At 60.0% G+C, this 19,648-nt stretch overlaps 2 protein-coding genes and 1 long non-coding RNA gene across 3 annotated transcripts in view; 2 read left to right on the top strand and 1 right to left on the bottom strand.

Annotated features, from left to right (window-relative positions):
- LOC118708900 overlaps nucleotides 1-15,214 on the top strand; it is a 28,937-nt gene extending 13,723 nt beyond the window's left edge. Inside the window, exon 3 of the long non-coding RNA XR_004984756.2 lies at nucleotides 15,010-15,214. This is a non-coding gene — a long non-coding RNA (uncharacterized LOC118708900). The remainder of the gene's footprint in view (nucleotides 1-15,009) is intronic.
- Nucleotides 1,015-9,590, top strand: ABO (ABO, alpha 1-3-N-acetylgalactosaminyltransferase and alpha 1-3-galactosyltransferase). The gene is made up of 7 exons (XM_036420415.2): nucleotides 1,015-1,147; nucleotides 4,029-4,095; nucleotides 4,632-4,688; nucleotides 5,355-5,402; nucleotides 7,619-7,654; nucleotides 8,064-8,198; nucleotides 8,796-9,590. The coding sequence occupies exons 1-7, from the start codon at nucleotides 1,120-1,122 to the stop codon at nucleotides 9,481-9,483; spliced, it is 1,059 nt and encodes a 352-aa protein (XP_036276308.2). The 5' UTR covers nucleotides 1,015-1,119; the 3' UTR covers nucleotides 9,484-9,590.
- Nucleotides 15,215-15,282: 68 nt separating the features above from the next.
- On the bottom strand, nucleotides 15,283-17,672 carry LOC118708875 (histo-blood group ABO system transferase 2-like; the record flags this gene model as incomplete). Its single annotated transcript, XM_036420393.2, has 3 exons — nucleotides 15,283-16,086; nucleotides 16,671-16,806; nucleotides 17,221-17,672. Coding segments are annotated over 3 exons (897 nt in total), but the record flags the coding sequence as incomplete, so codon positions are not given.
- Between the last annotated feature and the right edge of the window lie 1,976 nt (nucleotides 17,673-19,648).

Genomic DNA, 19,648 nt, shown 5'->3' with positions numbered 1-19,648 from the left:
GGCCCGGGGGGCTCCAGGCTGGCTGGCTTCCTGCCGGAGGGGACCTAGTCCTCAGGGGGAACCGGGAGCAGGGAGGCGGGAGGGGCTTGGACAGGAAGAGGAGCGTGGAGCCCCAGACTAGGCTCCTGTCCCCCCTGCGTCCCCCTGCGCCTCGAGAGCAGCTGCAGACGGGAGTGAATGCTGATGACGGAACGTGAGTGGAGGCAGGGGAGTGAGGAATACGAACTTGAACCTGATGCCTGACCTCACCGCTGGCCCTGCCTCAGTTTCCTCGTCTGGAAAGGGGGCGGGGTCACTAGCACTTCCTGGGTGTGCCCGGAAGAGTATAGAGAAGCCTCTGGAGCCCTAACGGGTTTGGCTCAGTGGATAGGCCATCAGCCTGCGGACTGAAGGGTCTCAGGTTCGATTCCGGACAAGGGCATGGACCTTGGTTGCAGGAACATCCCCAGTGGGGGGTGCAGGAGGCAGCTGATGGATGTTTCTCTCTCCTTTCCTCTCTAAAAAAAAAAAATCAATAAAATATATATTTTAAAAAAAGAAAAAGAAGCCCCTGGAAAGGCGCCGGATCAGGCCGGTTGGGGAGGGGAGGGGAGGGGGATAGAGGATGGGGGAGGAGAAGAGGGAGGAGGGAGGAGAGGAGGAGGGGGAGGGGGTCCTCCCTCCGACCCCCAGGACGTCCCTTCCTCCCCCGATCTGCCCCGGCGTCGCCTCTCCGGACAGAGGCCTCGCAGGCGGGGCGCAGCCAGTGGGTCCGGGACAGCGAAGGGACCCCGGGGCGGGGCGGGGCTGCCCCTCGGGGCGAGCTGGTGGCGGCCGGTGGAGGCGGGTGCTGGCGGCTGGGACCGGCCGGAGCCCCAGGAGCCAGGGCGGGCCCGGCTCTGCAGGTGGAGCCCGAGGAGGTGCCAGCTCCCGAGGGGGCGGGGCTTGGAGGGGCGCGTCCTCATTGGTGCCTTTGGGATGCCCCGCCCCCAGGGGAGGCCCCGCCCCCACCTGGCGGGCCCGGGGCCCCAGACCGTTCCCCGGACCCTGGGCCTCGGCCGGTCCCCGCTGTCACTCCGCCGGGTCGGCGTCGGAGAGTCCCAGCCCGAGGGGCGCGCGGCGGCGGCCGCCCGGGCCGCGATGGCCGAGCTGCTGCGGACGCCGGCGGGTGAGTGGCGGCCCCAGGGCCCCGGTCCCTGGGCGGGAAGAGTCCTGACGGGAACCGGCACCCCGATCGCTGAGCCCCTGGGCGCCCGGTGCCGCGGCCCCCGGGGCTCCTGGGGCCGCTGGGTGCTCAGACCCAGCCAGCGGGGCGGCTGGCCTGGGGTCCGGTCCAGGCTCGGTGCGGCGGCCTTCAGACAGCGCGTCCGTCCGTCTCCGGGAATCTCCCACCGACCCACACCCCTCTCTTAAAAAAAAAAAAAAGTTTGTTGATTTCAAAGAGGAAGAGAGAGAAACATCAATTATGAGAATAATTGATCTGCTGCCTTCTGCAAGCCGCCACTGTATCAGTATTTCATCCACGTTCATTGCGGAGTAATATTGTATGGGCACACCATTATTTATCCACTCACCACTGGCGGGCATTTCGGGTTTCTACGCTTTAGAATTTGTGTGTGTGTGTGTGTGTGTGTGTGTGTGTGTTTTAGAGAGAAAGGGAGGATAGAGAGATAGAAACGTCAATGATGAGAGAGAATCATTGATCAGCTGCCTCCTCCTCGCCCACAGTGGGGATCAAGTCCCCAACCCTGGCAAGTGCCCTGACCAGGAATAGATCTCCACCCTCCAGATTCACATGTCAATGCTCAGCCACTGAGCCACACCAGCTGGGCTCGCTTCCTTTTCTTCTCTCTATATATTATTGATTTTTTACAGGGAGAGGGATAGAGAGCTAGAAACATCGATGAGAGAAACACCGACCAGCTGCCTCCTGCACACCACCCACAGGGGATGTGCCCACAACCAAGGTACATGCCCTTGACCGGAATCGAACCTGAGACCTCTCAGTCCTCAGGCCGACACTCTATCCACTGAGCCAAACCGGTTTCAGTGGCTTACTTTCTTATGGTGTAGTTGAAGTGCAAAAGTTTTTTAATTTTTTTTATTGTTGCCAAAACCAGTTTGGCTCAGTGGATAGAGCATCGGCCTGCGGACTGAAAGGTCCCGGGTTCGATTCCGGTCAAGGGCATGTACCTTGGTTGCGGGCACATCCCCGGTAGGGGGTGTGCAGAAGGCAGCTAATTGATGATTCTCTCTCATCGATGTTTCTAACTCTCTATCGCTCTCTCTCTCCTTCTCTCAGTAAAAACTCAATAAAATATATGTAAACATTTTTTTTTATTGTTGACACTATTACAGATAGTGTAATAGTGTCCCTCCCCTCCCCCTTTACCCACTTCCACTCAGACCTCCCCCCCCCCCACCCGCCTCTGCTGTCTGTGTCCATTGGTTGAACACGTGTGTTCTTGGGCTAATCTCTTCCCTTTCGCCCAGTCCCCCAGTCCCAGAGCATTCATTGTGATGAGCTCCGATGGAACTTGCTTTCCTGTTCCTTGTGCTTGCGGTGTGGACTGTAAGGACTCTTTGCTGAGCCCAGCGTCACACCACTTAGTCCCCGGTCTCCTGGGCGAGTCCTCCAGCCACGTGTGCTTGGCATCCAAGTTGTCTGAATTGTGGGCAGACAGGCCCGTGCCGGCCCTGTGGACTTTTCTAAAAGTCCCCACCCACCGGCAGCGGCTGGCCTCAGCCTGCCTGTGCCTCTCGCCAAGCCACCCCCGCCCCGCACGCAGCCGCCGCCCCACCGAGCCCGGGGCAGCCCGACCAGGTGGCCCCGGGGCGGCACAGGCAGCGGCTGCCCCCAGAGGCCCAGGACCAGCTTCCTGCGGGATAATCTTCAGGACGGAGTGTGCAGGAATGTGTGTACCTGATCGAGCTCAGACAGGCCAGGGAGAGGAGCCTGAGAGGGAGCGGTTAGGCTAGCGGGCGCCCGGGGCAGGGGTGGGTGCTTGCTGGGCAGGGCGGGAGGGAACCTGTGCTTCTGGCTGGGCTGGGGCTGCGGTTACACACGTGTGCACAGCGTTAAATACTCATCCACTCCGTGCTTAAATGCTTGTTTTATTGGCTATAAAGGATTCCGCAGATAAGCGTGCCTGTGTGTGTTAAAAGCTTTTAAAAGGCGCGGAGACCGGTTTGGCTCAATGGATAGAGCGTCGGCTTGGGGACTGAAGGGTCCCAGGTTCGATTCCGGTCAAGGGCATGTACCTTGGTTGCGGGCATATTCCCAGTAGGGGGTGTGCAAGAGGCAGCTGATCGATGATTCTCTCTCATCGATGTTTCTAACTCTCTATCTCTCTCCCTTCCTCTCTGTACAAAAATCAATAAAAAATATTTAAAAAAAAAAAAAAAAAAAAAAAAAAAAAAAAAAAAAGCTTTTAAAAGGAAACGGGAGCCCTAGCGGGCTTGGCTCGGTCTGAGCCGTCCCAGACTGAAGGGTTCCTGCCAAGGGCACAGGCCTGGGTTGCGGGCTTGATCCCCAGTAGGGGGCGTGCAGGAGGCGGCCGATCAATCATTCTCTCTCCTCGTGGATGTTTCTCTCTCTCCCTGTCTGAAATCAATAAAGAAATATAACTATGTAGATAAATAAAAGGAAACATGAAAAGGTATTTTCAAAGCAGAAAGGAAATTCTCCCCAGCCCCTCCCCCCCCTCCCGGTGTGGGGGCGGGGGGCGGCGGCCATCCTCCTGTGCTCAGCTCAGGCCCCTGGGGTCCTGTCAGTCTGGGGGTCTCTGTGGAAAGAGGCCTGGGGAGGCCGGGCAGCTGGGAGTCGGGGTGCCCTGGGGGTGCTGGGAGGAAGGACTGTGGGCTCCTCGGAAGGAGACGGGACAAACCTAGGGGTGGGACTGCCATTCAGAGGGGCTCCAGTTTCGCTCCAAACTCGCCCTGGGAGGGGCGCTCTCCTGGCGGGGCCGGGCCAGGGTCCCCGGTGCAGCCCACAGACCCCCGGAGCCAGGAGCCGCGTGGCGTGACCGCATTCCCACTGCGTTTTCCAGGAAAACCTCCCTGCCGCTCGCTTCGACCTCTGGCCTTCCTCCTGGTCACCTTCCTCCTGGTCTTTGGGTGAGAAGCGGCCAGGCCCCTGGGTCTGCGGGGCCATCGGATCCCAGGGGCGCCCTGAGCTGTTCCCCCCATCCTGCTCCCCGGTCACAGCTGCAGAGACAGGGCTGACAGCGCCTCACCGCCCAGGGCCCGGCTCCACACTCCCTCCCACGGGGCCGCACCCAGGGGGGCTGTGCTCCCGCACCTCACCAGGGGGGAGTCGGGTGAGGCCGGGACCCTCCCTGTGTGGCTGCGAGGAGGGGAGCCGCGCTGTCAGCCGCTCCCGGACGGACAAGGCCCTGGGACCGGAGTAGGGACCCTGCCAGGAAGCCGTCCCTGGGCAGCCTTGGGCCAGCCACGCCCGGACCCACTCCCGCCGCCCAGGGGCTCCCGTGGGGGCACCTGAGCTTAGGGGACACTGCCCCTCCCCCCTCCCTCCCGTCCTGCCTGAGGGCAGCTGCTCTGGGGAGCTCGGGGGTATGACCTTTGCGTGGGGAAGGTGGACAGGCCGGCCAGGACCTGCTCCTCAGCAAGGGCCTTTGGGGGCTCTTCCACAGCATGGTGGTGGTGAACCTGAGAATCCCGATGCCGGGGACCAGCCCGGAAGGAGAAGGGTGAGTGAGTGAGGGGGGGCCCTGCCCTGACAGCCGCACTGCCCGCCCTGAGGGCCCAGCCCGTCCCCCCCACCCCCCACCCCATGCCCAGAGCAGTGCGGCCACGTTCCTGGCCCTGCAGGGTCACCTGGGCAGGACTGGCTTTAGCTCCGACCGCCCTCTGACCCCCTGCCTCCGGGCCCCTGTGCCCGTGACGGACCTCCCGCTCGCCCGCCGCCTCTGCCCAGCCTCGTCCTCCGGACGAGCCTGCGGTCAGACCCTGGGCCTTCACACCTGCTACCCCTGCCAGGCCCGTCCTCCCCGCCCTTGGCCTCCGCCTGCTCCTCCGCAGCAGCCAGGAGGGGGTGGAGGGGACAGAGGTGGGAGGAGGAGGCAGAGCGGGGGGGGGGGGAGGGTGCAGAGGGGCCGGAGTGCAGGCACCCCGCCACCAGCACCTGCTCGGCCTCAGTCAGCAGCATCTGCTGAGCGCGGGCCCAGCGGCTCCGCAGAGGGGGCCTCCACCTGAGTGCAGGGACACAGGCCAGCGCCAGCCCACTGCCCACAGTGGTGTCTACGATGAAGTCCAAGGCCACCCGCCAGGCCGCCCGCCCCCCTCCACGGGACCCAGCGCTGGTCCCTGCACGGGAGCCGAGTTCTCCCGGTAAAACCTCTGTTCTCATCCGGCAGCGAGGCTGCTAGAGCACCGGCCGGGATGCAAGTTGTGAAACTACCGAGGTACCGTGTCTGCCTGGCCGCCGGCGACACCGGCCGCCAGGCCCTGTGTGTGTGGGGGGGGGGGGGATGCTGGGGACAGGTGGAGGTGGCTGCTTTCTTCCCCGGGGCTGGGTCAGACTGTGCCCCCCGCCCCTGCCGCCCAGGAGACCCACAGGGGCTGCTGCCGGCCTTGACCAGGTGCTGGCATTTGGCTTTGAAGGGGTGACCGCCCGGCTGGCCGGCCTGGGTGCTGTGGGCTTTTATGGAGCGACCTGAGGCAGGGCAGCCACCCTCATTGCTTGGTTTAAAATGTTCACTGTAGCAGGACACACGTGGCCGAGACCTACGTCTGAGCCATCTTTAGTAGACTCGGTGGCGGAGCAGACATTCACACGTTGGCAGCTGCCGCCACCACCACCATGGCCAGGACGTTCCATCTTCCAAGCTGACACTCTGTCCCCAAGGAGCTCCCCTCCCTCCCCTCTTCCAGGCGCTGGGGACCTCACATCACACACGGTGTTTGTCCTTTTGCACCAGCTCATTTCTTTATTAATTTGTCGTACATTTTTAAAATAAAATTACTTTCTATTATATTTGTTATATATATGTATGTATGTATATATATGTGTGTGTGTGTGTGTGTGTGTATATATATATATATATATACTTTTGCAGAGAGGAAATGAGAGGGATAGAGAGTTAGAAACATTGATGAGAGAGAAACATCCATCTTGCTGCCTCCCGCACATGCCCTACTGGGGATGTGCCCGCAGCCAAGGTACATGCCTTTGACCGGAATCCAACCTAGGACCCTTCAGTCCGCAGGCCAATGCTATCCCCTGAGCCACACCGGTTAGGGCTATCTTTATATTTTTGAGTAAAATATATTTTTATTGATTTCAGAGAGGAAGGGAGAGAGAGATGGAAACATCAATGATGAGAGAATCATTGACTGGCTGCCTCCTGCACGCCCCCTCCTGGAGAGAGAACCCGCAACCTGACCAGGAATTGAACCAGTGACCTCCTGCTTCATGGGTCAATGCTCAGCTCCTGAGCCAGCCAGCTGGACCAGACTGGGAGACTTCGCCGGTACAATGGCCACAGGGTCCCCATGGATGGCGCCTGTTAGAATCCCCTTCTCTCTGGGGCTGACACCTGCTCCTAAAGCCTCTCTTGAGGATGTAAACACACTGATTATAGAGAAAGAGAAAGGGAGCGGGAGAGAGAGAAACATTGATGTGAGAGAGAAACATCACTTGGTTGCCTCTCACATGTGCCCCAACCCAGAATCGAACCCACCACCCTTTGGTGCAGGGGACCATGCTCCAGCTGAGCCCCACCCGCCGGGGCAGGCATCGGCTTTGGGTGCATCCGGGCGTGCACGGGGCACTCAATTGACAGGGCCCCCTGTAGGGCGCAGCCACAGCTTTGGGACAGGTTTGAGTCTCGGGCTGATGAGCGCACAGTCCTCCCGGCCACGTGCAAGGCCCAGCGTGGAGGGCGGAGCTCCCAGCACCGTGGTGGCCAGCAGCTGTGGTTGTGAGCGTGAGCCTGTGATCCGAACACGTGGCCCCGCTGCCTGAGCGAGAGGCCGCAGGTGAACAGCTGGGTCAGGTGGTGAGTGGCGTGAAACCCAGAGAAGCTGTGACATCTGACCCGCCCCCACTGCCGCGGGGCAGCGGCTGTGAAATAGACTCATGTGAGCGTCTCTCCATGAGGAGCACGTCCCACCGAGACCAGCTTCGTCCTCGTGTCCTTTCTACGCCTTTCACCCCCCGCTCAGGCTCACCTTGGCCGTGCGGCTGTTGGAGCTGGCGCTGTGACGGCCACGTCCGGGTGCTCCTGTCACCCAGCCAGAGGCCCAGCGGGCCACGTGCGTGTCTGCCGGCGGCTCCTCTGGGCCCGCTCCTTCCTTGGGCACCCCGTCCTCCGCCCCCTCGTCCCCCCAACCCCAGAGGCCCCTTCCAGGGCGTCCGGCCCACAGTGAGCTGAGACGGGACCTGGGACCCACCACTCGGGTCAGAGGGGGGCAAAGGCCCGGGGCCTTTCCTCCCAGGGCCCAGCCACAGGGGGAAGCGACACCCAGAGGCTGAGCCCCCCCCACCCCCCCGAGGTGCGGTGCGGGAGGAGCCTGGGCCCCGGGTCCCGGGAGGAGGCGCAGCCTGGCCCTCAGCAGCCACCCTGCCCGCCAGCCTCTCCCACGGGGTCTCACACTCACGCCGCCCGCTGTGTTTCAGGATGCTGTACCCGCAGCCCAGGGTGCTGACGCCCTCGTGAGTAACCCATCGCACTCCCCCCGCTCCCCTCCCAGCGGGCGGTGCCACCCACGTCGCCCCGGGACTGGCTCTGCCGCTCCATGCCGTCTGGTCGGCCTGGGCTCCGAGCCCGGACCACAGAGTCCGCCCTCCCCTGCGCTGCGCTCCTGTCCTCTGTCTCACAGACAGCGGGGGGGCGGGGGGGGCTGCCACAGGGGCCCTCCGCCGGCCAGTCCGGGCCCGGCCTCAGGCTGCAGGGCGGTAAGGGCTCTGCCCGTTCGCCCGGGGCTGGCACCGGCAGGGTCTTGCAGGTGCCCGGTCCTCGGAAGGACGGTCCGCCCGGGGCGGAGGGCCTGGGCCAGCGGGGTCCCCGGGGGGCGGAGCACAGGCTGAGGGCCCTCGCTCAGCGGCCTGGGCTCCGCTGCAGGAGGAACGACGTCCTCGTCCTGACCCCGTGGCTGGCGCCCGTCATCTGGGAGGGCACCTTCAACATCGCCCTCCTGAACGAGCAGTTCCGGCTGCAGAACCTCACGGTGGGGCTCACCGTGTTCGCCATCAAGAAGTAAGGGGCCAAAACCGGTGTGGCTCAGTGGATAGAGCGTCGGTCTGCGGACTGAAAGGTTCTGGGTTCGATTCCGGTCAGGGGCATGTACGTTGGTTGCAGGCACATCCCCAGTGGGGGATGTGCAAGCGGCAGCTGGTTGATGTTTCTCTCTCATCGACATTTCTAGCTCTCTCCCTTCCTCTCTGTAAAAAAAAAAAAAAAAATTAAAAAAATTAAAAAAAGAAGGGGGCGGGGGTGGGGATGGGGTGGGGGTGGCTTCCTGCTCAGGGGGGCGGCGGGCGGAGCGGCAGGCCCCTCAGGGTCTGTCCTTGTGCCCAGGGCTGATGGGATGGGGCCGGCCAAATGGGGACCTGGGGGGTGAGGGCTCTCCCGGAGCCCAGCATAGGCGGGACCCAGCTCGGCCGCTCCTCACCGAGGCTCCTGCTCCAGCCCCGGAGCCTCAGGCCCTCCTCCCTAAGATGGGGTGCTGCCGGCCCCCCATCTCTGGGAACAGAGGACGAGGGAGGCCAAGGCTTCCCGCTCAGGGGGGTGGGTCCCCTGAGGAGGGTGCACGGGCCCCGCCCCTCCCTGACCCTCTGCCCCTCTCCTGCCCAGGTACGTGGCCTTCCTGAAGCTGTTCCTGGAGACGGCCGAGCAGCACTTCATGGTGGGCCACAGGGTCACCTACTACGTCTTCACCGACCGGCCGGCCGCTGTGCCCCGCGTGGCGCTGGCCGAGGGCCGCCGCCTGGAGGTGCTCCGGGTCCCGGCCGCCGCGCGCTGGCAGGACGTGTCCATGCGCCGCATGCAGATGCTCAGCGACTTCTGTGAGCGGCGCTTCCGGCGGGAGGTGGCCTTCCTGGTGTGCACCGACGTGGACATGCGCTTCAGCGACCACGTGGGCGTGGAGATCCTGTCCCCGCTCTTCGGCGCCCTGCACCCCGGCTTCTACGGGGCGGCCCGCCAGGCCTTCACCTACGAGCGCCGGCCGCAGTCCCGGGCCTTCATCCCCTTGGACCAGGGCGACTTTTACTACCTGGGGGGCCTCTTCGGCGGGTCGGTGTCCGAGGTTCACCGGCTCACCACGGCCTGTCACCGGGCCATGACGGCCGACCGCGCCAACGGCATCGAGGCCGTCTGGCAGGACGAGAGCCACCTGAACCGCTACCTGCTGGACCACAAGCCCACCAAGGTGCTGTCCCCGGAGTACCTGTGGGACGAGCAGCTGCTGGGCCGGCCGGCCGTCCTGAGGAAGCTGAGGTTCGTGGCCGTGCCCAAGGACCACCAGCAGATCCGCAACTGAGGGCGGGAAGGGCTGGGGCCACGCTCCCTCTGGCCCCAGGTTGGAGCCTTGATGGCCCCTGCGCTTCCCTCTTCTGTCCTTGGGGGGAGACTGTGGATGCCTGGCACCGCCCCAACCCCCAAATACAGGCTGTGGGTACCTCCGCCCTGTGCCCACCCCGCTCAGGCATGCAGGAGACAGGCCCGTCCCCTGGGCATCCATCCGCTCCCACTGGGCGCTCCTGGGGCCCTTCAGCTCAGGTGAGGCAGGGGGCCCAGGGAGGGCATGGCCCCCCAAGTGCAGGAAACTCTGGAAAGCTGGTGTTTCAAAAGGGACGAGGGCAAGTGTGCACTCCAACGAGAGGAAGCGAGGCCTGGCACGTCGGGAGAGGAGGGGGAGGGCCCCTGGGAGACAGTGCAAAGGCCGGCAAGGCCCCCGGTGGCACCTCCCGCAGGTGTTCTTGCAGTTTTGCAAACATGTATTTGTGAGCGTCCACCTATGAAGCAAGAGGTCATGATTCGCCAAAACGGGTTCTGCTCAGTGGATAGAGTGTCAGCCTGCGGACTTAGGGATCCCGGGTTCGATTCCCGTCAGGGGCATGTAGCTTGGTTATAGGCACATCCCAGTGGGGGGTGTGCAGGAGGCAGCTGATCAGTGATTCTCTCTCATTGATGTTTCTAACTCTCTATCCCTCTCTCTCCCTCTCTGTAAACAATCAATTAAAAAAAAAAGAGGGCATGGTTCGATTCCCAGTCAGGGTACAGGCCGTGTCGGGTGTGCAGGAGGCAGCCGATCCATGATTCTCATCATTGAGGTTTCTATCCCGCTCTCCCTTTCCCTTCCTCTCTGAAATCAATAAAAAATATTTTTTCAAAAAAGATGTTTTTAAGACTACCCATCAGAGCACTGGTGAACTTGCCAGAAATTGGAAGACCATCCACGGAGAGGGATTGGACCCGGCGATCCTGCTCCGCGCAGACGCGGCAAGCTGAGCGGCTGCTGCCGTGGGTGCAGGTCTCCACGTGCCACCTACAGACCTCAGGGTCCTCTTAGGTGAGACGCGTGGAACCTTTTGCATCCAGGATCCCATCCATTACTAGGGGTGTCGAACTCAATCAGAGAAGGGGCCAAAATCTAAAATCCAGCCTAAATCGCGGGCCGAATGGTTTACTGAACAGTCATAAACTGTCATTGTGATGGAAACGCAGCGGAGTGCAGTGATGACAGCGCGGTGCGGGCCACATTGCAAGGCCTGGCGGGACGGATTTGGCCCGCGGGCCTTGTGTTTGACACGTGTGCATTAGACCATGCACATGTGATTTCAAGAGGCAGACACACGTGTAAAAGAATCTGCGTATAACAGAGACAAACAGAAAGAGAGGCAGAGCCAAGACCTGCTCACTGGATAGAGCTTTGGCCTGCGGACTGAAGGGTCCCAGGTTCGATTCTGGTCAAGGGCATTTACCTTGGTTGTGGGCACATTCCCAGGAGGGAGTGTGCAAGAGGCAGCTGATTGATGTTTCTCTCTCATCGACGTTTCTAACTCTCTATCCCTCTCAATTCCTCTCTGTGTAAAATCAATAAAATATATTAAAACAAAACAAAACAGAGGTGGAGCCTGAGAGATGCCCACAAATCACTTGTGATGGTTGTTGAATGGAGCAGAGACCACCCAAGAGGCAGAGACCCCTACCAGGGAAACAACTCCAACTAGCCAATTGCGGAGTCTAATTACAAACTTTATTACAGATTCGAATCTGGGCTGCCGCCGCCAGGATGGAGCAGGCAGCAAACAGCAGCCCGCAGTTACAAATCCAGCTTTTTATGCACATTTCAAATAAGGGGGTGGAGGTCGTTTCTATATCGCTTAACCTTGTGGTTGCATGCATCGGCCAGATGGCCTAATCTCCCTTCTTGGTTCTTTCTGTTCTTTTAGCCTTGACTAACCCAGACTGTTGACTTGGCCTTCAGGTCCAGGAGGGGGAGGGAGTAGTAACTTTCTACCCTCCAGGCAAGGTCAGTAATTTCCTACTCCTCATTCCCCACTGCTTTTAGTTCCTTTCCTGAGGTCAAATCCTTGGCCTCCTTTTTTTGCAAGCAAGCAAGCAAGCACTGTTCCACAAGCGAGAAGTCTGCGGTTAGCGACGCTTATATCTGGGTTTCATCAGTTAGGGAAATTCTTCTATATTGGGATGCTAAGGCAAGGAGCTTAATGGCTTGGACACGATCCTTTACAAAAGCCAAGAGGCGGTTAATAATGATCGGCCCACATGTTAAGCCTAGAAGAAGTAGAAGAACAGGTCCTGCCAGGGCGGATATCAGGGTCGTCAGCCAAGGTGACCAATTAAATAGCCCTTCAAACCACCCCTGTTGTTCTTCTCTTTCTACTCTCCCATTCCTTTGCACATGTAGCTTTACTTAGCCCCGGACTTTCTCACTGGCTAGCAAAAAAGTTCTTACAGTTACCAAAACCTCCAGTACCACAGTTCCCATTAGTACTGTCCTCACTGAAGTCCAGTTCCCCTCCTGCAGGCATCAAGTCTCCTCCTAGGCCAGGCTAGGGATCTTGCGGGTGAGGCCGCTGGTTGCCAGGATCCAGGTTGTTTTCTGTGCAGGAGCTGGGAGTGGTGTAGCCAGGTCTGGGTGCCGTCTACTTCAACAGCTGTGGGCGTGCTCAGGACAACAGTGTAGCGTCCCTTTCAGGTTGGGGTGAGTCCTTGGACAGTGAACTTCTTTACCCACAGAGTCTCCGGGCTGGAAGGGGTGTACAGGGTCCACGGGGGGCACTGGCAGTGCATCTGGAACAAGCTTATGGGTGGCTTCTGGATAAATTGCAGCGCCTGTAAGGACTTGAGCAGGGAATGGTTATGAATTCTAGCTTTCAGTTTCTTCCTGACCCTGGGAAGGAAGGAGAGGAGGTCTACCATACATGATCTCAAGAAAAATGGGGGGGACCCATCCCCGTAGGAGATACACCTGGCCCATAATAGGGCGAAGGGCAGGGGGTTGGTCCAATTTTCACCCGTTTCCAGGACAAACTTAAACTTTTTAGAGTTCCACTCAGGCCTGTCCTAAGGCTTGAGCTATACTCTGAGATACCTTGCTACAAAGACTGGGCTGTTATCTGATCCTATGACTACTGGCAGCTCGAATCTAGGTATAATCTCCTGGAGTAATTTCTTGACTACTACAGAGGCAGTTTCTATCCTATGCTTCAACCTAATCTGAAAAGGTGTCTGAAATAAGATTCATTTAGTTTTTGAGCTTGCTGGGCAGACTTGGTGACTTTGCCAGCTCAAGCTTCCTTCTTGTAAATAGTTAACTTTAGAATTTGGTCTCTTCTCCCTTCAACAATGGTCCCCTCTGGGGCGGGACTTGCAAATCTCTTATCTCCTTGTCCAAGTTTTTGCAATTACTGTGACTTGTATCTGAAATAGTAAAGACACGTGTTCAGTGTTCTCTGTGTATTGGTCATCTAGGAAGGAAAGTACATTATCTAGCTTTCACTTTTTAAAATGTATTTTTTATTGATTTCAGAGAGAGGGAAGGAAGACAGAAGTATCCGTGAGAAACACTGGCCAGTTGCCTCCTGCATGCCCCCTTCTTGGGTTCCCACACCTGGAATGTGGCCCAACCAGGAACCAAACCATTACCCGGTTCATAATCCACACTCACTGAGCCACACCAGCTGGGCTAGCGTTTTGTTTTTCTTAAATATATTTTGATTTTTCACAGAGAGGAAGGGAGAGGGACAGAGAGTTAGAAACATTGATGAGAGAGAAGCATCAATCAGCTGCCTCCACACCCCGCACTGGGGATGTGCCCACAGCCAAGATATGTGCCCTTGAGCGGAATCGAACCCGTGATCCCACCCCAGTCCGCAGGCCGATGCCCTATCCACTGAGCCAAACCGGTTTTGGTGGTGTTTTGTTTTTTTAATTTCATTGATTTCAGAGGGGAAGGAAGAGAAGGATAGAAATATCGATGGTGAGCGAGAATCATGGATCGCCTGCCTCCTATACACTCCACTCTGGGGATCTAGCAGCCCAGGCTCATCCCCCAACCAGGAATAGAACCGTGAACCCGGTTCACAGGTCAATGCTCCACCACTGAGCCCCGCCGGCCTGGCTGGGCTAGCTTTGACTTGTTCAAGGACAAGCATTTGTGAGTGCAATAAGGAACCCTGAACTGAGGACAGAGCAAGGTCCCTCTGGGGAGGAGAGCCGCGACGGGGTGCCCACTGTCCCTACGGGAACCCCTTTCACGTCCTGCGTGGCTCAGGGTTTGTGTTCTGGAGAAGGGCTGCATGGAAATTAGAGACTAGAAGAAATTTTTAAAAAATTAATTTGGCGATATGGGGGGGGGGGGGCAGCGGGAGCCCACCTCTAGTGGGGGGACGGCTCTAGGCTCTGGCCTTGCCATCCCTTTTATGGAGACTGTGGGACACACCCATGGCCCTTAAGCAGGTGATGGTCGGATTATCCCATCAGGAAGGATTTAGGTGACTATTTGGTGGGGAAGTTGCCTCAGTTACCATTGTCTCAATCAGACAGGGAGTGGTTGGCTCTGCCCTTTCAGAGCTTCAAGGTTGACCGGCCTTTTACATCTTCCCCGTAGTGAGACCGTGATCGGTTTCAGGCAGTCCCAGTCCTTACCTGTGTGTGCACGTGAGTCGCTGTGTTCTGCGCCCAGGGTGCCTGTGTGTGTACGTGTTTGCGTGTGCACTTGTGGGTGTCAGGCGTGGGTGTGTGTGAGGGGGGGCTCTGGGCGTGTGCTCTTCCGGAAGCTCGTTTCCCAGGCGGTGGGCACGGCCAGTGCGCCCTCCTGCCGTGGGCCTTGTCTGTGTCCCCGATCAGGATTCCGGAGCGGAGCTGAAGGGAGCTCTGCGACCTCCCACCTCCCTTATTGAGGACTGGCCGCTAGGGGGAGCTTCTCAGTCCAACGCCAGCACGCCTGTGGGGGTCCCATTGAGCCCTGGGAGCCTGGGGCTGACACCGGAGCGGAGGGAGGAGGAGCAGGGCTGACGAAGGCCCCTCTGTAAGCCAGCCGAGGCTGACAGACCCTGGAGACCCCCTCCCGAGGGACCGAGCTGTGCCCGGCTCACACAGGCTCAGGGAGGGGCCGAGCTTCATGGTAGTGGGTGGGGTAGTGAGACACCCTGAGACAGAGCCTTTCCCGCTGCGAAGCACCCGGGCATCCGACAGCACAGACCCGAGGACAAAGGCCTCTGCCAATGGGTGCCTGCCCTGTCCCCGCCCAGGAGAGGGGCCAAGCGTAAGGTGACCAGACGTCCCGCTTTTGGCAGAAAAGTCCCGATTTTTAACAATTTGTCCCACTGCGTTTTTAAAAAGTCCCGATTTTATCGCGGGACAAATTGTTAAAAATCGGGATGTCTGGTCACCTTAGCCAAGTGGGGCCAAGAGCCCCAGCATTTCACACCGAGGGGGCCCCCTGGGGGCACAGACGTCCTCTGGAGCAAGAGGCAGTTTTCCTGACAATTGGCAACGCCCTGTGCTCGGGCCCCCTCCCCTGCCCCCGTGAACTCAGGCCGCCCTGCTCCCAGTGGCAGTGACAGTGCCTTGGGCCCGATGGGCAGCCAGGCGGCTGCCAAGAGAGTCGGAATCAGGCCTCACTGGCACCTGGGCCTCCTCCCCTGCTCCTGGGCCTCCTCCCCTGCTCCTGGGCTCCTTCCCTGCTCCTGGGCCTCCTCCCCTCCTCCTGGGCCTCCTCCCCTCCTCCTGGGCCTCCTCCCCTGCACCCGGGCCTCCTCCCCTGGCTCCTGGGCCTCCTCCCCTCCTCCTGGGCCTCCTCCCCTCCACCTGGGCCTCCTTCCCTCCTCCCCTCCTCCTGGGCCTCCTCCCCTGCTCCTGGGCCTCCTCCCCTCCTCCTGGGCCTCCTCCCCTCCACCTGGGCCTGCGCACTGAAGGCGCCACTCAGCTCTGGGAGGACTCAGGAAGGGAAGGGACTGGCCTCGAGCAGTGCCCGGGGCCCTGGGACTGTGGTAGGAGCCCATGCCCTCCCTGGGAGCGACTTCATCTGGGCCCCCCTCTGTCAGGGGCCGGGCCCCCTGCCTCACCTGAGCTGAAGGGCCCCAGGAGCGCCCAGTGGGAGCGGATGGATGCCCAGGGGATGGGCCTGTCTCCTGTATGCCTGAGCGAGGTGGGGACAGGGCGGAGGTACCCACAGCCTATATTTGGGGGTTGGGGCGGTGCCAGGCATCCACAGTCTCCCCCCAAGGACAGAAGAGGGAAGCGCGGGGGCCATCAAGGCTCCAATCTGGGGCCAGAGGGAGCGTGGCCCCAGCCCTTCCCGCCCTCAGTTGCGGATCTGCTGGTGGTCCTTGGGCACGGCCACGAACCTCAGCTTCCTCAGGACGGCCGGCCGGCCCAGCAGCTGCTCGTCCCACAGGTACTCCGGGGACAGCACCTTGGTGGGCTTGTGGTCCAGCAGGTAGCGGTTCAGGTGGCTCTCGTCCTGCCAGACGGCCTCGATGCCGTTGGCGCGGTCGGCCGACATGGCCTGGTGACAGGCCGTGGTGAGCCGGTGAACCTCGGACACCGACCCGCCGAAGAGGCCCCCGAGGTAGTAAAAGTCGCCCTGGTCCCAGGGGATGTAAGCTACGTACTTGGGCAGGAGAAGGGCAGAGGGGCAAGGAGGGGCGGGGCCCGTGCACCCTCCTCAGGGGACCCACCCCCCTGAGCGGGAAGCCTTGGCCTCCCTCGTCCTCCGTTCCCAGAGATGGGGGGCCGGCAGCACCCCATCTTAGGGAGGAGGGCCTGAGGCTCCGGGGCTGGAGCAGGAGCCTCGGTGAGGAGCGGCGGAGCTGGGTCCCGCCTATGCTGGACTCCGGGAGAGTCCTCACCCCCCAGGTCCCCATCTCCTGGCCGACCCCATCCCATCAGCCCTGGGCACAAGGACAGACCCTGAGGGGCCTGCCGCTCCACCCGCCGCCCCCCTGAGTAGGAAGCCACCCCCACCCCCGCCCCCTTCTTTTTTAAATTTTTTTTTTAATTGATTTTTTACAGAGAGGAAGGGAGAGAGCTAGAAATGTCGATGAGAGAGAAACATCGACCAGCTGCCTCTTGCATACCCCCTACTGGGGATGTGTCCGCAACCAACGTACATGCCCCTGACCGGAATCGAACCCAGGACCTTTCAGTCCGCAGACTGACGTTCTACCACTGAGCCACACCGGTTTTGGCCCCTTACTTCTTGATGGCGAACACGGTGAGCCCCACCGTGAGGTTCTGCAGCCGGAACTGCTCGTTCAGGAGGGCGATGTTGAAGGTGCCCTCCCAGATGACGGGCGCCAGCCACGGGGTCAGGACGAGGACGTCGTTCCTCCTGCAGCGGAGCCCAGGCCGCTGAGCGAGGGCCCTCAGCCTGCGCCCCGCCCCCCGGGGACCCCGCTGGCCCAGGCCCTCCGCCCCGGGCGGACCGTCCTTCCGAGGACCGGGCACCTGCAAGATCCTGCCGGTGCCAGCCCCGGGCGAACGGGCAGAGCCCTTACCGCCCTGCAGCCTGAGGCCGGGCCCGGACTGGCCGGCGGAGGGCCCCTGTGGCAGCCCCCCCCCCCCCACCCCGCTGTCTGTGAGACAGAGGACAGGAGCGCAGCGCAGGGGAGGAGGGACTCTGTGGTCCGGGCTCGGAGCCCAGGCCGACCAGACGGCATGGAGCGGCAGAGCCAGTCCCGGGGCGACGTGGGTGGCACCGCCCGCTGGGATGTGGGGAGCGGGGGGAGTGCGATGGGTTACTCACGAGGGCGTCAGCACCCTGGGCTGCGGGTACAGTATCCTGAAACACAGCGGGCGGCATGAGTGTGAGACCCCGTGGGAGAGGCTGGCGGGCAGGGTGGCTGCTGAGGGCCAGGCTGCGCCTCCTCCCAGGACCCGGGGCCCAGGCTCCTCCCGCACCGCACCTCCGGGCGGGGGGGGGGAGGGCTCAGCCTCTGGGTGTCGCTTCCCCCTGTGGCTGGGCCCTGGGAGGAAAGGCCCCGAGCCTTTGCCCCCTCTGACCCGAGTGGTGGGTCCCAGGTCCCGTCTCAGCTCACTGTGGGCCGGACGCCCTGGAAGGGGCCTCTGGGGTTGGGGGGACGAGGGGGCGGAGGACGGGGTGCCCAAGGAAGGAGCGGGCCCAGAGGAGCCGCCGGCAGACACGCACGTGGCCCGCTGGGCCTCTGGCTGGGTGACAGGAGCACCCGGACGTGGCCGTCACAGCGCCAGCTCCAACAGCCGCGGCCAAGGTGAGCCCGAGCGGGGGGTGAAAGGCGTAGAAAGGACACGAGGACGAAGCTGGTCTCGGTGGGACGTGCTCCTCATGGAGAGACGCTCACATGAGTCTATTTCACAGCCGCTGCCCCGCGGCACAGTGGGGGCGGGTCAGATGTCACAGCTTCTCTGGGTTTCACTCCACTCACCACCTGACCCAGCTGTTCACCTGCGGCCTCTCGCTCAGGCAGCGGGGCCACGTGTTCGGACCACAGGCTCACGCTCACAACCACAGCTGGTGGCCACCACGGTGCTGGGAGCTCCGCCCTCCACGCTGGGCCTTGCACGTGGCCGGAAGGACTGTGCCCTCGTCAGCCCGAGGCCTGAACCCGTCCCAATGCTGTGGCCGCGCCCCTCACACACAAGACATTTGCAGTCGCAGCTGGAAGATATGGTCGCTCTTAGTTCAGTGATATTGGTATTTTTTGCTTCTATAGCTGAGCAGGACCTTACCCGGTGTGGCTTGTTTTTCCCCTCAATAATTCGAAAGGTCTGACTTTAGCCTGGCAGGTGGTGTGGGTCAGTAGATGAGCACGGACCCACGCACCAAAAGGTCACCGGTTCGATCACCGGACAGGGCACACACCCGGGTTCCAGGTTCCCGCCCCGGTGGGGGCCGTGCAGGAGGCAGCCAATTGTTTTTCTCTTTCTCCCTTCAGTAAGATTTGGAAAACTTTTAGTCATAACTTCATGTAATACCTTTCACCCTTTAGAGTTGGCGAACTGCGACTCTCGAGCCACAGGTGGCTCTTTGGCCCCTTGAGTGTGGCTCTTCCACAAAATACCACGGCCTGGGCGAGTCTATTTTGCAGAAGTGGTGTTGGAAGTTTAAAAAAATGTGGCTCAGAAGAAACTTCAATCGTTCTGTTGATATGGCTGACTAATGAGTTTGCCGATGAATGTTTTAAACAATGTCATCTGTTAATGCCCTATCATGAGTTATAAGCTTGGCTAATTCCTCCTCTGTACTTTTTTTTTAAAATATATTTTATTGATTTTTTTATAGAGAGGGAGAGAGCTAGAAATGTCGATGAGAGAGAAACATCGACCAGCTGTCTCTTGCACATCCCCTACCGGGGATGTGCCCGCAACCAATGTACATGCCTTTGACCGGAATCGAACCTGGGACCTTTCAGTCCGCAGACCGATGCTCTACCACTGAGCCAAACCGGTTTCGGCCTTCCTTTGTACTTCTTTTCCCACCCAACCCAATATAATCAATTTGTGTCTAAAATGTTTACTCTGAATAAACTTACGCCATTACTTGAATTTTCATCTTCAAATGATACCATTTATTCATATCTATAAAGATGAGGAAACCCCCTTTTCTCCTTTCCTTTCTTTTTAAAAAAACATATATTTTTTATTGACTTTAGAGAGGAAAGGAGAGACATCCATGATGAGAATCATGGATTGGCTGCCTCTTGCAAGTCCCCCACTGGGAATCGAGCCTGCTAGGGGCCTGTGCCTTTAACTGGAATTGAACCCAGGCCCCTTCAGTCTGCAGGCCGACGCTCTATCCACTGAGCCACACCAGCCAGGGCGTCCTTTTCTTTCTTTTAAAATGTATTTTTATTCATTTCAGAGAGGGAGAGGGAGAGAAACATCAATGACGAGAATCACTGATTGGCTGCCTCCGGCAGGCCCCACATTGGGGATCGAGCCCACAAACTGGGCAGGTGCCCCGACCGGGAATCGAACCATGATCTCCTGGTTCATACCACTGAGCCATGCCAGCTGGACAACAGTGAACTCACTTTTCAGTCCTCACCGGAGGATATTTTCCCATTGGTTTTTAGAGAGTGGAACAGAGAGGGAAAGACAGAAACGATGTGAGAGGAACACAGATTACATTGATTGGTTGACTCCTGTGCGCAGCCTGACCAGGGGGGAGCCTGAAACTGAAATAAATACACGCT

Source organism: Pipistrellus kuhlii, unplaced genomic scaffold (assembly GCF_014108245.1).
Source record: "Pipistrellus kuhlii isolate mPipKuh1 unplaced genomic scaffold, mPipKuh1.p scaffold_m20_p_68, whole genome shotgun sequence".
Classification (NCBI taxonomy): domain Eukaryota; kingdom Metazoa; phylum Chordata; class Mammalia; order Chiroptera; family Vespertilionidae; genus Pipistrellus; species Pipistrellus kuhlii.
Note: the sequence above shows the minus strand (reverse complement) of the source record. Positions and strands in the feature narration are given on the sequence as shown.

Coding starts and splice junctions, on each gene's coding strand:
- ABO (XM_036420415.2), top strand. CDS start 1,120: ATGGCCGAGCTGCTGCGGACGCCGGCGG. Junction 4,689..5,354: donor ACCAGCCCGGAAGGAGAAGG/GTGAGTGAGTGA, acceptor CTCATCCGGCAG/CGAGGCTGCTAGAGCACCGG. Junction 5,403..7,618: donor CAAGTTGTGAAACTACCGAG/GTACCGTGTCTG, acceptor GCTGTGTTTCAG/GATGCTGTACCCGCAGCCCA.